This window comes from Tenrec ecaudatus, chromosome 8, assembly GCF_050624435.1.
Source record: "Tenrec ecaudatus isolate mTenEca1 chromosome 8, mTenEca1.hap1, whole genome shotgun sequence".
Taxonomy (NCBI): Eukaryota; Metazoa; Chordata; class Mammalia; order Afrosoricida; family Tenrecidae; genus Tenrec; species Tenrec ecaudatus.
The window spans coordinates 103,909,791-103,925,190 of NC_134537.1; the positions used below are offsets into that span (position 1 = coordinate 103,909,791).

Sequence of the window (15,400 nt, forward strand, 5' to 3'; positions counted from 1 at the left end):
TGCATTTCAGAAGGGGACTGCATTTTTAGGAACTCAAATGCTCAGAAGGTTTATCTCAAGAGCTCCAATCTCTCATCACTAAAATTAGCGGTTCTCTTTCATTGCAAATCTTTGCCTTGTATCTTGAACAGGGAGGATATTCAATAGTAAATGGAAAGAAAAAACCAAAAAACCAAAGCCCAACTATGGACTATCTGTTGTTGTTGCTGCTGCTGCTGCTGCTGCTGCTGTCACTGGGTGCCATTGGGTAGGTTCTCATTCATAGCAACCCCATGGAACACAGAGCGAAACACTGCCACCCCACACATGTGAAACAGAACAAACTATGTGCCACCCCACCCACGTGCTCTGGAAGCTCTTCCAAAATTCCTTTAGCATCATAGCATGCAAGCTTCCCCTGAAAGATGGTTGGTGGCTGTGCAAGAAGTTCATTGGCTAAAAATTAAACCCAAGCCTGCTACATGGGATCTGAAAATCCTCCAACCCACGTCCTTTGTTGGGGCTCTCTTCTCTATATTAAACATTCTTTAGCAGTTTCTTTGAAAGCATCATACTGAACAAGTTTGAATTTATTTGCATTGGGCATGTCAATGCAGAGGAGGGAAACCAATTTAATATTTCTTAATTACAGCCATTTTCCCAAAGAAAAAGTGACACGCGTGCCTAAAAAGATTAGAAACTTTTTAGTCACATTCATTTTGACTACATATTTTACAAAGATTGTCTGGAGAAAGCACCTTATGAAAACCAAAACGAAACAAAAACCTCACTGCCAGCCACAGATTCCTATTCATAGCGACCCTATGGGACAGTATAGAACTGGCCCTGTGGGTTTCAGAGGCTGTCAATCTTTACAAGAACAAAAGCCCCCTCTTTCACCCTTAGAGCCACTGGTAAGGTCAACAGGATGACCTGGTTGTTAACAGTAACCCAACACGTTTCCCACTATGCCACGGGGGCTCCTTACAAAACGCCTCCGTGCCAGGGAAGTCTTGTGTCATGTTTCTTGATGCTCTAGCAAAATCATCACACGTTAGCTCATCAGAGTGGGTGAACGACAAAGAGATTCTGACTTATTATTGAGCCTTTCTCTGTGCCATAACATGCTCAAATATTTATTCTCATTAAACCTTTAAGATAACCAAAAATGGACACTTATTTTGGCTATTTACTACAAGAGAAGTTAGGCAGGTTAGCAAGGCGCCAAGGGTCACGGGAATAATTAAGTGTAATACTAAATGAAAATGTGCTTCTCTTTGACATAAAGGTAGTCACCTGGATGTGGTTAGAGTGTAGCCCCAGGAATAACACAGAGGCCTCCAAGTTTGGAAAGACCATTCTCAATGTGTAAGCTCTGCTAGGCCAACTTGACATAAAGCCAACCGCCTCCACAGGGGTGTGTGTGTGGGGTGTGTGTATGTCTGTTTGTTTGTTTATTTATTTATTTATTTATACCTGTTGGTAAGACAAAAGTAACAACACATGTCCCTAGCCACACAATATGGTCCCTAAAGATTTAGTAAATGTTTTAGGGTACTATGACGCTCTTGGGGGAGAAATGCAAACATACAGTCATCAGTATGAGAATTTCACTAAAGTTAACCAAAAGGTGGCTCCTAAAGGAAACATAAGCATGGATGAGCAGGTTAAGTTTCTTTTGAAACATACAATGATTCGATTAATAATAATCCACAGAGATGAAATAACCACCTCGACTAAAAGTGCGTTTGTCTGCTTCTGTGCCGTTCCTTATTTGCTCTTGTTGACTTGGCCTTACAGTAAAGCACTTGCCTGACTGTCTGGCTCTGTTCATTAGGGACGAACAATGGAGACGGGAAGCAGGAAGTGTTACCTAGAATGCAGAGGCCGTCTGTGCAGTTTTCGGATTCCTGGCTTAGGCCTTCACAGAATTTGCCCCCATTTCGAGGCGATGGTGCTGTGCACTCCCGGATCCGCAAACGCTCGCACTCCGGGCTGCAGACTGACCATTCACTCCACACGTCCCAGCTTCCATCCACTTCAAAGAGAAACAAAAGAAGCCATCATCAGGATGCTCTGGGCAGCTGTCAGGGGAGTGGCCTGGGGAAGGCTGCTGTTCTTAGATCTGGATTTTAAGGAAATAACCACAACAAACCGATCATAGATCAGCTTATCTTCTCTCCATGGTTTCTTTCCTAAAGTGGTATCCTAACAAAAGCAGTGATATAATTCTCTTGCTATTTCAGGATGAGACCAATTACTGAATTTCGGGAAGCATTTGAATTACCAGCGCCTTTGGCTTGGCTAATGCCATTAGTTATCCTTTCTCAGTTTTCCTGCCCAAGTGCATCTTAGATGGACAGATAAATATGTGCAGTAATCACTGGCAATCAGTCTCTTCTCTGAGGGCCGACAATTTAGAAAAGAGTAGAAGGAACTATGTTGAAGCCCTAAAAGCCCCTAAACAATAAGAACTTAAGCCCACATATATTGATAGCATTAAACTAAAACAGGTCAGTCAAACCCCTAGACACCAGGCCTTACAGAAATAGGATGTCTTGGGTCATGGGTTGCTGCTGTATAGAGAAATGAACAGACAGAATTTAATTCCACGAAACAGCAGCCCTAGAGAGTGCAGACGCTGCTTGAGGCGATTGTCCCACGATCTCCCAGGAATAGCACAACCATGCTTATGTGGGTTATTTAAGATATTGCAATTTTTAATCCAAAGCAATTAGCCCACCAGAAAACTCAACAAAATAAAACAAATGCAGTGCCTTCGGGGGCGTCTATTCCAACTCACGGGAAACGGGGTGGTCGGGCTGCCCAGGAGGTTGCTAATCACAAGCTAAGCAGTTCAAAACTACCAGCGGCTCCAGGGGAGAAAAGTGAAGTTTTCTGCACCAGAAAGATTTCCAAACTCAGAAACCCACAGTAGTAGCCCTACTCTGTCTTACAGGGTCACAATGAAAGGAATTAGTTCATAGCAGAGAAACATAGCATAAGAATAACTGAGCTTGAAGCAAAACATCTGTTACCTTCCTATTTCAAACAACTTATTGACAAAGCAACTCTAGGCATCCCATTGAGCCTCGTGCTACCTTCCTGACTGCTAGGGATTATATAGCTCACAACACAGAGGAAACGGGCGTTACATGCACAAAAGTATCCGGCACAGTATCAGGCACATAGTAAGCACTCAATAAATGCTTGCTGAGTCTGAATCAACCCAAAACCCCAGGCTGTTGCTGGTGAGAGCTTCACCTTACCGTTGAATTGGAAATGTTAAGAAAGTCAAATTCCAGTCCAGTGTCCTTGGAGTTAGTGTGTGAGACCCAGGATCGATTAATCTCCCAGAGAGAGGACATGCATTCCATAAAGGAAGTCATCTTCCCCCTCATCTATTTCACATTGCATAAATTGGGTTACAATGAGTGAGAGATGAACAAAGGAACTTACAAGAGCCATCTTTAAGAAATGAGATCTCTGTTTGGGAAGGAAGGCAAGCATAGATCAAGTACAAAGTACAGACTGCCGTGAGAGGGTATGGTCTTTGCCAGTTTCTCTGTAAATAAATGCAAAGCTAAAACCGATGAGGAGTGTCAATTGATTGGTATTTAATGATAAAGGCTTCATTTTTTTCACCTGATATTTTTTGCTTGCAGAGAACGGCCTAACCCCTGGTAGCTGTGATATAAATTCAGGCCACCGAGTGGAAGAACCGAAGGAGAGAAGGAGATGGCACAGCCCCATCAAACACTGCTCTGTACAAATATTTTACCACATCTGGCTCATTGATGGTGCCTGTCCAGTGTCATCAGAGTATAAATAATATGCCCCGAAGCACTGCACAGCGAGGCATTCCACCAGGTTCCTGCCATGGCAAGGAGCTCTGGAGCAGCGCCTTGGACCAAGGCTTCATCGCAAGAACGTGGCAGAAAGTAATGCTGAAAAGGACGCACACTGATAGTTTTACACCAGCCTAAACGTCTCGGTGGGTCAGAAGGAAATGTGGAGTCTGCACATAGCTCACCAGGACAGAGAGCAGTGCAGGTGATTTTCTGCACTGACATTCCCTCACAAAAGGCCCCGCCATTGAGAGGAGCTGGGTTGGTGCAGGTCCGGGAACGTTTCTGCCATCCTCTACCACAGGGAACATTGCAGGCTGACCACTCCGTCCAGGAAGACCAGCCTCCATTCACTGAGAGAGAAAACATGGGAGGGGAGAAACAAAAGGAGAGAGGTTTTTACTGAGTGCCTACTATGTGCAAGCCACTGCGCCAGGTGGTGGGAGGCGGGCATCTGGGAATCAAGAGACTGTGTAGCCCCAGACCGGCTCCTCTGTTGTGATACAACAGGGGGGCTTCTATCAATCTCTGCTTCTCAGCCTACTGCTCTGTCAGAGCAGGGATGCTTAAAATCTGCTTTGCAGGGAAATTATGAAAAATAGAAAGACCTCATCAAATTATCTCCAAAGCACTCGAAAATCGACCGCATAATAAGGACAGATCAGCATTTGAAATTCTCACACTTAAAGTGCTTCAAAATAAATCCCTGGGCTCTTCTATTATGGAAAGGAATACCTTTACTTCAATCGCTGGGAACCTTCTTTAAACACTGCCTAAAATATTCAGCAAATCGCAGTGTTTGTTCTGGGTGGATTTCATATGCCAGGAGAGAAACTGACTGACAGCAGGTCTGGGATCGGATGGGAAGTGGATGTTGGTTTGGGGAGGGGTGGGAAAACAGAAGTGGGTCACTTCAAGCCTTTTCCAATGTAAACACAATAGTGGAAAATAAGCAATGCTTTATTATCATAAAGAGAGATATTGGCAATGCCACCGACTGACTCTTGAAGTCCAATATTTGGTGGAACAGCAAACATTGCTAGCAAGAGGGAGGAGGGATGTTTTCTCACATGCCAATAGGGAGGCAGGGGAGAGCTCTGTAATAGATATCAGCCCCCTGCCCCACCACCCCCAACACACAATAAAACGCAAAGTCCCTCTACTCCTTCCTCTCAGGTTCTTCCCGGCCCTTCCGCTGGGCTCACCATAAACCACCACAGTGGCTGACAGGCTCCTCCTCTTGGCCACAATGTTGGCTGCCACGCACGTGTAGTTGCCCGAGTCGGAGAGCCGGGCGTGTCTGACGATCAGGTTGTGGTCAGCTCTGGTGTCAATGTTCTCATCATGCTCAGCATCAATGGGCTCTTCGTTTTTCAGCCATCCCACCTGCCGGGAGACACAGATATTAGCTGATGACAACCACAATAAGAACCCGTTGTTCCTTCTCGCTGCTTTCCTGCCATCCTGAGTACAATAGCCTTCTCGTAAGACTTTCAGAATCAAGCAATTTCTGGTCAAGAAACAAAAGCAGAATGGCCCGTGACCCAAGGAGTCCTAAGGAAACTGGTAATAAGATCAGGTACGACTTCATGAGGACACATTGGGGAAGAAACAAGCCGGGTCTCTCGAGTCCCCCGTGTGATGCCACATAGTATTCTGTTATTCAGAGGTGAACACACTACCACCAGGCGCTCAGTTAAACTCGCATTGACAGCCATCTGGTTTCTTCCTTGATTTTTATGCTTCTGCATTAAGAAGTTGGCAAATAATAAATATATGAGGCCTTTGGTATGAGAAAACTAATAAGACCGCTTCTGTAATTTAAGCAGGGTGTGTGAGTGCTGAGGAGGGGGTTTTACTAAATAATAAAGCAAGCTCTTTATTTCATTTCTCACCCATTTTATGTAGTAACTTTGATATATTAAGGAATTATAAAATAAAATTTCAAAACTCACTGTCATCACACTGATTCATACTGAGTGACCCTTTAGTACAGACTAGAACTGGCCCTGTAGGTTTCTGAAGCTATAAATCTTTACAGGAGCAGAAAGCCTCTTCTCTCTCCATGAAGTGGTTAATGGAGTCAAACTGCCAATTTTGTGGCTATTAGCAGCCCAGCCTGAGTGCCACTCAGGAAATGAAAACTCAAATTAGTAAATGGAAAACAGAAAAGTAACACAAACCCCCAATTTAATTTTACCTATTTTCTTTAAAATGGAAGAAAGAAAACAGGTGGCTGCAATAAGTCACTTGATCATATTCCATTTTATTACAACTCTCTGATAATGGTATTTCAATAACGGGTCCAATGTAGAGCTCAGAAAATCAATACATATATTCGGAACTTGTACTCTGTGCAGATAGGATAAGATGCTATTTAAGTCAATATGTGTTCCTGCAAACATGCTTTAATGAAAGCGTAAGGATGCATAAAGGGAAAAGCAGCACAGATTTGGGCTATCAAAGACACCAAAGTGAGTTTAATGTTTAGGTAGGGCTCTCTGAGTTTGGAGCTATGCTTCTTTGATGACAATTATGTTATTCCTTCCAGGACTCAACAGACACATTTATAGTCTAGGCATCAAGGAAGTCACCCTGACACACTGAAGGTTCTGAATTCCAGTCCTGTGAACATGCTCAACACAGATAATGCACTGTCCTCTCCCCAGGTTCGCCTTACTCTTGCCCTGTGGCTAAACTGCTAAACTGGTCTTTTGTTGAACATCTGGGAAAGACACAGGTGGCAGCTTTCGGCTCCCCAGATCCTCAGCCACGCCAAGATGAGGTGCACCAACTTTTTCTCTGTCATCAAACAGGCTGAGATTTCCCCTGGATTTAGCTACCAATGCTTTGGACCCTTTACTTCCAGTTCTAAAGAGTGTCTCTCCTGCTTGGTGTCATCTTGGTGCCCCTGGACACAGCTCTTGTTTGACAGCGACCATTTGGTGATAGCTATTAGTGTATATGTAACAGAAAGCAATTTAATGGAAACATAAAACCTGTCATTTAACACAGAAAGCCATCATGGAGATTGCACCAAAGAAGGCCACGCAGAAGCACATGCCTCAGGGGGCATTGCCTCAGACACTGACCGTCATTAGCATAGATAATTGAATGTTTGTTTTCAAATCAGATGCCTCGTTACATTTCTCTATTTAAATCTAAAAAATTCTAATTCATCACCCATAACCAGGTGGCCTCTGCTACTTAACTAATAGGATTAATAATGATTTGTTGGCCTGTGAAAACAAGGGATTTATTTAGAAGAAACTTATAATGACCCTTCAATGTTTACCTCAACTACCAACTCAAAATCATTATCTAAAATTTATCCTAGTAGATACCCCTTTGAAAAGAAAGTAATCAAATGATAGCAAATAGCCAAAAGAAGAGATGGGAAAACTACTTTGAAACACAGAGGACCACTGTAGAGAGAGAGTAGTACCAAGCCATGAAGGAGCCAACTCCCCAGCCAACCCCAGGAGCTCCTGAGGGCATCCTCCTGCTCCAGAGACTGAAGGAGCATAGACAAATCATGACTGGTAGTCAAAGTGAGTCCCCTAGGTAATAAAGCAAGAGAGTGGAACTAATGTGAAAGCAGTCTATGATTGAATGTTCCCTCATTTCCCACTGAGATAGCAGATAGACCCACTAGTGACCCGGTGGTTGCAGTACTCAGTCGATAATCAGAAAGTTCCAACACACAGCCACACCTTTGGAGAATTTTACAACTGTGGAAGCCTTCGGGAGTCCTGGTGGCATGGTGGGTTGTAATTCAGGTTGCTGACCTCAATGTCAGCCATTTGAAACCAGCAGCCACTCCCTGGGAGAAAAATGAGGTTTTCTCCTCCCATAAAGAGTTACAGTTCTGGAAACCCATGGGGCAGTTCGATCTTCTCCCATAGCGTCACCCAACTGGAATTGACTGGATGGCAGTGAATGGAAGCCCTCTGTTCTATCAAACGGGATCACTTAAGTCAGAATTGACCAAAATGCAGTAGGTTTGTCTGTTTGGTTGCTTGCAAAGTTGGTGAACAAGATCAGCACAAATTCTTATATCATAAATCTTATATTTAATTGATAAGATGGGAAATATGTAAATTCATATTTATATATTTTGAGAAGACCATATGGCCGGCCCCACAATGAGACATGACATCCCTCACTGACCCATAGCCCTACAGGGGAAAACACCGGAGATACAGTATGGGAATTCTACCCAATCTGACCCCACCACGCCAAGGCAAAACGCTAAGGGCATGCAAGAGAACAGCAAGGGGAACAGAGCAAACAAGTCCCCAGGGAATACCAAAAATAGATTTGGGGGCCAGAGCTTGGCACCCCATTAGACCAGAAAACACTCCTACAGGTCAAAAACAGTCCTTGAACTAAGACAGGTTTTTCTCTGTGGTGGTTGTTATTGTTATTTTTCATTGACCTTTTGTTGTTGTTGTTTTGTTTCATTGCTTGGTTTTGCTCTGTCTTGTGTTTGTGCATGTTATTATCTCTGCAGGTCTGTCTAAATAAGATAGGCTGGTTGAACAATCTGGATGAGAAAACAACAGGCCCGATGGTTCTGGGGGGACATGGGAGAAGGGGAGGTGGAGGGAAATGTAATGGTGGTAACAAACCCAGGGACAAGGGAACAACAGTGATCCAAATCAGTGGTGAGGAGGGTGTAGGAGGCCTAGTAGGGTGTGATCAAGGGTAATGAACCTGACAGGAATTACTGAAACCCAAATGAAGGCTGAGCATGATAGTGGGATAAGAGGAAAGTAAAACGAAACAGAGGAAAGAACTAGGTGGCAAAAGGCATTTATAGAGGTCTAAATTCAGGCCTGTACATATGTAAATATATTTATATGTGAGATGGGGAAATAGATCTATGTGCATATATTTATATGTTTAGTATTAAGGTAGCAGAAGGAGATTGGGCCTTCACTCAAGTACTCCTTCAATGCAAGAATAGCTTATTCCATTAAACTGGTATTCCATGATGCTTATATTCCTGACATTATCCAATTGCTGATGACAAAATGAATGCATAAGCAAATGTGGAGAAGAAAGCTGATGGTGCCCAGCTATCAAAAGATATAGTGTCTAGAGTCTTAACGACTTGAAAGTAAAAAAGTGGCCAGGTTTAGGAGAGGGCACAGGCTGTACACTGGTACATATGAGGGCTGGAGGCACAGGGAATCCAGGGTGGATGATACCTTCAGGACCAAGGGTGTGAGGGGCGATGCTGGGAGAGTGGAGGGTGAGTGGGTTGGAAAGGGGGAACTGATTACAAGGATCCACATGTGACCTCTTCCCTGGGAGAGGGACAGCAGAGAAGAGGGGGGGGCGAGGGAGACTCCAGATAGGGCAAGATATGACAAAATAGCGATGTATAAATTACCAAGGGCACATGACGGAGGAGGGAGAGGGGAGGGAAGGGGGAAAAAAAGAGGACCTGATGTAAAGGGCTTAAGTGGAGCAAATCCTTAGAGAATGACTGGGGCAGGGAATGTATGGATGTGCTTTACACAATTGATGTATGCATATATATGGATTGTGATAAGAGTTGTATGAGTCCCTAATAAAATGTAAAAAAAGAAAAGAGGAGAAAAAAATGATTAGGGCAAAGAATGTACAGATGTGCTTTATACAATTGATGTATATATATGTATGAACTGTGATAAGAGTTGTATGAGCCCCTAATAAATTGTTTTTAAAAAAAAGGGGAAAAAAAGTGGCCAGCTAGCTCAGAAGCAAAAAAGCCCACATGGAAGAAGTATACCAGCCTGTGTGATCATGAGGTGTTGAAGGTATCAGGTATCAGGCATCAAGGAACAAGATATCATATAATTGTCAATGAGTGGGTATGTGTACAGATGGTAGATCCAAAGCCTACATGTGGGCAACTGGACATCCCCTTACAGAAGGGTCGTAGGGAGGAGAGGAGCCAGTCAGGGTATAGCATAGCAATGATGAAACACACAACTTTCCTCTAGTTCTTGAATGCTTCCTCTCCCTATCATGATCACAATTCTACCTTAAAAATCTGGTTAGATGAGAGGATGTACACTGGCACAGATAGGAACTGGAAACACAGAGAATCCAGGACAGATAAACCCCTCAGAACTAGTAGTGAGAGTGGCGATACTGGGAGGGTGGAAAAGGGGAACCAATTACAAAGATCTACATATAACCACCTCTCTGGGGGATGAACAACAGAAAAATGGGATAGTTGAGACATTGGACAGTGTAACATATGACAAAATAAGAATAATTTATAAATTATCAAGGGTTCATGAGGGAGGAGGGAATGGTGAAAGGGGAGAAAAATGAGGTGCTGATACCAAGGGCTCAAGTAGAAAGCAAATGTTTTCAGAATGACGATGGCAACAAATGTGCTTGACACGATGGATGTATGGATTGTGATAAGCGTTTGTACGAACCCCCAATAAAATGATTTTTTAAAAAAGGATAGAAATACAAGATCAATGTGGATTACCAGATGAGACTCTGAAACTTGTTCTGAATCTTAGAGCAGCTAAGGCTGTGGAAGACAGGATGAAGTCAAAGAGCTAAACAGAATTTTAAAAGGGCAGCTCGAGAATATAAAGTAAAATACTATAATGAAATGTGCAAAGACCTAGAGTTATAAAGCCATAAAGTGCAGAGAGTAGAAGGGGGCATATATCAGATCAATTAAAACCACAGTCAACCATAAGAAAGAAAATAAGTAAATAGTGGGCTCAAATATAAGAGCAATTGTGAGGATGCCACAGGGCTGAGCAGTATGTCCTTTCATGGGTCACAGTGTCCCTAAGAATGGGGAGTAACATCATTTCCAGTATTGGGGCCATCAAAGGAAAACCAAAAAGAATTAGAATTTGAAAATAACCATCTCTGTTACATCAATAAGAGTCCCCAGGGGTACAAAGGATAAACACACACAACACGCAACTAAAAAGTTGAGGTTCTAGCCCAGTCCCTTGCGCCTCAGAAAAAAAAGGTTTGCCCCTTTGAGTTTTTGAGGCTGTAAATCTTTATGGGAGCAGTCTGCCTCATATTTTCTTGCTGAGTAGCTATTGGACTCAAAGCACCAGCCTTCTGGTTAGTAGTCCAGTGCTCAACCCACTGGGCCATCATGGCTCCTTAAAGAAGTCCCAGAATCCTGGAAACTAGAGAAAGGCTTCCTAAAAAATGCATATTAGCACAAGAAGAAAATAAAACTACATTCTTCAACTAAAGATGTGATTTCAAGTTAAAACATATTAAAATAAATTATAAAATTAAATGGTCAATAAAGTAAGAAAAATTGCCACAAACTCGATAGATAAAAGCTTACTAGTAGCTCATGGTACCCGGCTATCAATAGAGATAGTGTCTGGGGTCTTAAAGGCTTGAAGGTGAACAAGTGGCCATCTAGCTCAGAAGCAACAAAGCCCACATGGAAGAAGCACACTAGCCTGTGTGATCACGAGGTGCCAAAGGGACCAGGTATAAGGCATCATCCAAAAAAAAAAAAAACACCAAAAAACAAATACCATAGTGAATGAAGGGGGAAGTGCAGAGTGGACACCCAAAGCCCATTTGTCGGCCACTGGAGATCCCCTCACAGAGGGGTTTAGGGGAGGATATGAGTCAGTCAGGGTGCGATGTAGTACTGATGAAGAATATAGCTTTCCCTCAGATCCTGGATGCTTCCTCCCCCAACTACCATGATCAGAATTCTACCTTGCCAGTCTGGATAGAGCAGAGGTTGTACACTGGTGCATATAGGAGCTGGAGGCACAGGGAATCCAGGGTGGATGATACCTTCAGGACTAGGGGTGTGAGAGGCGATATTGGGAGAGAGGAGGGTGAGTGGGTTGGAAAGGGGGAACCGATTATAAGGATCCACATGTGACCTCCTCCCTGGGAGACAGACAACAGAGAAGGGGGTAAAGGGAGACTCTGGATAGGGCAAGATATGACAAAATAATAATCTATAAATTATTAAGGGCTCATGAGGGAGTGGGGAGCGGGGAGGGAGGGGAAAAAAAAGAGGACCTGATGCAAAGGGCTTAAGTGGAGAGCAAATGCTTTGAAAATGATTAGGGCAAAGAATGTACGAATGTGCTTTATACAATTGATGTATGTATACGTATGGATTGTGATAAGAGTTGTATGAGCCCCTAATAAAATGTTTAAAAAAAAGATTTGTACGAGGCCCAAATAAAATGATTAAAAAAGCAAAAAAAAAGCTTACTAGTATGAAAAATAATAGCAATGTGCCTAGCTCAAGGTCTCATATAAGTTGATGATAAAAACTCACTCAAATAAACATTAAAGGAATATATAATTAATTCAAATAAAATAGCAACTAAATATCTGAATACTTAACATCCTTATTCTTAATAATAAATAAAGTATATGATGAGATTTTTCTTACTACTATAACAAAATTTCAAAACACACACACACAGTCCTAGTATTGCCATAGTGGAAGCACTCAGCTGCTCACCAAATGGTTAGTAGTTCAAACACACCCCGTGACTTCAAGTGGGGGAAAGACCTGGCTGTATATTGTAGAAAGAAGGCAGTCAATCAAACCTATGGGGAATTTCTGCTCAGTCACTTGGGGTTGCTCTGTGCCAGAAATGAAAGCATCCAACAAGGTTACACACAGGGAAATACACATACACATGCACACAAACAGATGTAGTTATGGATTTTGCTGTTTATTTTTTGCTAAGTGTGGGCAATATGAGTTTTTCCTATGGCTGTTCTCTACAATATTCATTGATAGGTTTGTTTTCAGCTTTGGTTCATGCTTCTGTAGCCAGTTTTCCAGAATGAGATCAGATTAGTTCATGTTTTCTTTGAAATCTTCTGAATCTCTTTTAGAACAATAAACCCCAAACAGGAGTAAAGAAGCCCTTCTGTGTTCTAGCTCCCAATTAGTTCTTCGCCTCAGATCTTTCAAGTAACCTTCTTCTCGTTCCATTCCAAGCATATTATACTCTTTCTTGTTCCTAAACATCTCAAAGTACCTGCTAAGCCTCAGTAACTTCTTGAAGTAACTTCAAGATCTTAAAAGGTGTTTTTCTCTCCCAGGAAGGCCTTTATCACTGGTATGAATGGATTTCATTTTCCATTCAGGTTTTACCTCAAATGTTACCTTCTTAGGGATACCTTCCTTAGCGACCTTTTCTTTAATTAATAGTGTTTACCTCCATCTAATAGCTATAAAGATAATATTTTTGCTCTTGTAATGTTATTCTTGGAACTTGGGAAAGAAAAAAGGGCTCAACGCACAATAAATTCGTTGTCTTAGAGTAAGAAAATGGATGCTCAAGCCACACACCAAATGATAGAGTTCATTTGAACAAGTTGCAATTAAAATATGATGTAGTATTATATAGAAATTAAATATGACTATTATTCAAATTTGCTGAGACCTATAAAAGTTAAAAAGGTTGAGGTTGTCAAAGATTTTGTCTTACTTGGACCCATAGTCAATGCTCGTGGAAGCAGAAATCAAGAGAAGAACAGATATATTGAGTTAGTTAAATCTGCTACGCAAGACCTTTTAGGGTATTGAAGAGCAAGACGTTATTTTCAGGACTGAGGTGCACCTGTCCCTACCTATGATTCTCTATCACATCCTATGCATGTGAAAGTTGGACATTAAATATGGAAGATCATGGAAGAATTAATGCATTGAATTGTGGTGCTGGAGTGCTATGGACAGCTGAAAGGACAAACAGATCCGTATTGAAAGCAGTGCTCCTGGAGGCAAGGATAGCAAGACTTATACACGTTGTACATGTTGTCAGCAGAGACCCATGCCTGGAGAAGGACATTATGTTTGGTAAAGGGGGAGGGAGGTGAAAAAGAGGAAGGCCCTCAATGAGATGGATTGACGCAGTGTCTGCATCAATGGGCTCAGGCACCAGAATAATTGTGAGGATGGCACAGGACTATGCAATCTTTCGTTTTGTTGTGCATGGGTTAGCCAACACCATGGAACCTAACAACAACATCATTATAGTGAAAGAAGAGACAATTGAAAAGTCTCAGTTTCTACATTCTGAAATTGATCAAACATTCAATCAGGACGCATTGGACATTACTGGTGCTTTTAATGTAAAAAATCAACAAAAAGAAGAAGGAACAGGGTTGGAAAATGCCTTTCGGGATAAAAATGATACATGAGATCTCAAAATAAAATTTTATGAGGACAAATGGCATACTTAGAAATACCTCTTCTTCAACAACATAAATTATGATTTGGACTTCACCAGATAGAACACACAGGAATCAATTTTAATATATCTATGGAGAGTAATGTCAGAGGAGCTGAATATCATCAACCAGAACAAGGCAGGGACTGACTGTGTGCGGGAGTTACATAATCAGTTGTCAATTTGAGAGAATTAAGAATGAAGGGGTGGGGGTTAGCCTGCTGATCAGGTGGCAGCTTGATGACCTCATTTGGAGGTGCTAAGGAGATAAATAGCTCGTTGAAGGCAGGACACATACTCCCTGGGAGACATTGCATCTGACAAGACACTTGGAGCTACTTTAGTGCCCTGAGCTGGAGGAGCCATGTGGAAACCCCTGCCAGCACTGAAATGCTTTTATTGACACTGGATCCATAAGACTTCCTAGTCATTGGCCTGTGATTTTCCTGCATTTAGCACCATTGCATTTGTTTTGTGAGTCTAAAGAGGACTTTATAGATTGGTATCAGACATATGGGGTAATATCGGACTTAGGGACCTGATCTGGACTTGGCTGGGATGGTTTCTTCATGTACAATTACTCTTTATATAAAGCTCTTTCTTATACACATATGAGTGTCTATGAATTTGTTTCTCTGGTCTACCCAGACTAATACACTGTGAAACAAAATTCAGTTTACCATATGTAAATTCAAGCTGATGCTGAAGAAAATTATATATGTCCACAAGAGAGCAAATAAGACCTTGAGTTCATACCACCTGAATTTAGGGACCATAACAAGAGCAGCTTTGGCATATTGAACACGGATGACTGAAGACTAAAGGAGTTGTTGGATAAACGTTAGGCATGAAGAAAGTAAAAGGTCATTAAAAAGATAAGAAAGAAAATACCAAATGGGTGGCACGAAAGACTGAAACTTGCATTCCAATGTAAAAGAGCTAAAGTGAAAGAAACGATGAAGTGGAAGAGCTGAAGCTTCCAATGGCAGCTCAAGAAGACAAGGTAAAGTATTAGAGTGGCATGTACAAAGACCTGGAGCTAGAAAGTCATAAGGCGGGTTCTCAACCTGTGGGTTGTGACCCCTTTGGAGGGCGAAGGACCCTTTCAGGGGGGCTACCTGATTCATAACAGTAGCAAAATTATAGTTAGGAAGTTTGCAACGAAAATAATTTTTGGTTGGGGGGGGGGGTTACCACAAGATGAGGAACTGTATCAAAGGTTGGTGACATTAGGAAGGTTGAGAACCACTGCCATAAGGGGCACAAATGTTTGACATTTTTAAGTAGAAAGAACTGAAGAAAAGTTCAAACTTCTCGTCATTAGGAGTGAAGGTTTCTATGGGTAAAATAAATAAT

The 15,400-nt window shown here is 42.1% G+C and overlaps 1 protein-coding gene across 8 annotated transcripts in view; it reads right to left on the reverse strand.

Annotated features, from left to right (window-relative positions):
* The window catches only part of UNC5D (unc-5 netrin receptor D), a 697,582-nt gene that overhangs the window by 137,022 nt on the left and 545,160 nt on the right, over nucleotides 1-15,400 (reverse strand). For 4 of the 8 annotated variants that reach the window (XM_075555755.1, XM_075555753.1, XM_075555754.1 and 1 more), the window contains exons 5-7: nucleotides 5,033-5,213; nucleotides 4,013-4,180; nucleotides 1,853-2,017 (exon numbers count right to left, since the gene is read on the reverse strand). In XM_075555755.1, coding sequence (XP_075411870.1) covers nucleotides 1,853-2,017; nucleotides 4,013-4,180; nucleotides 5,033-5,213 — 514 coding nt within the window. The remainder of the gene's footprint in view (nucleotides 1-1,852; nucleotides 2,018-4,012; nucleotides 4,181-5,032; nucleotides 5,214-15,400) is intronic. The other 4 variants (XM_075555759.1, XM_075555757.1, XM_075555758.1 and 1 more) reach the window with 1 other exon arrangement.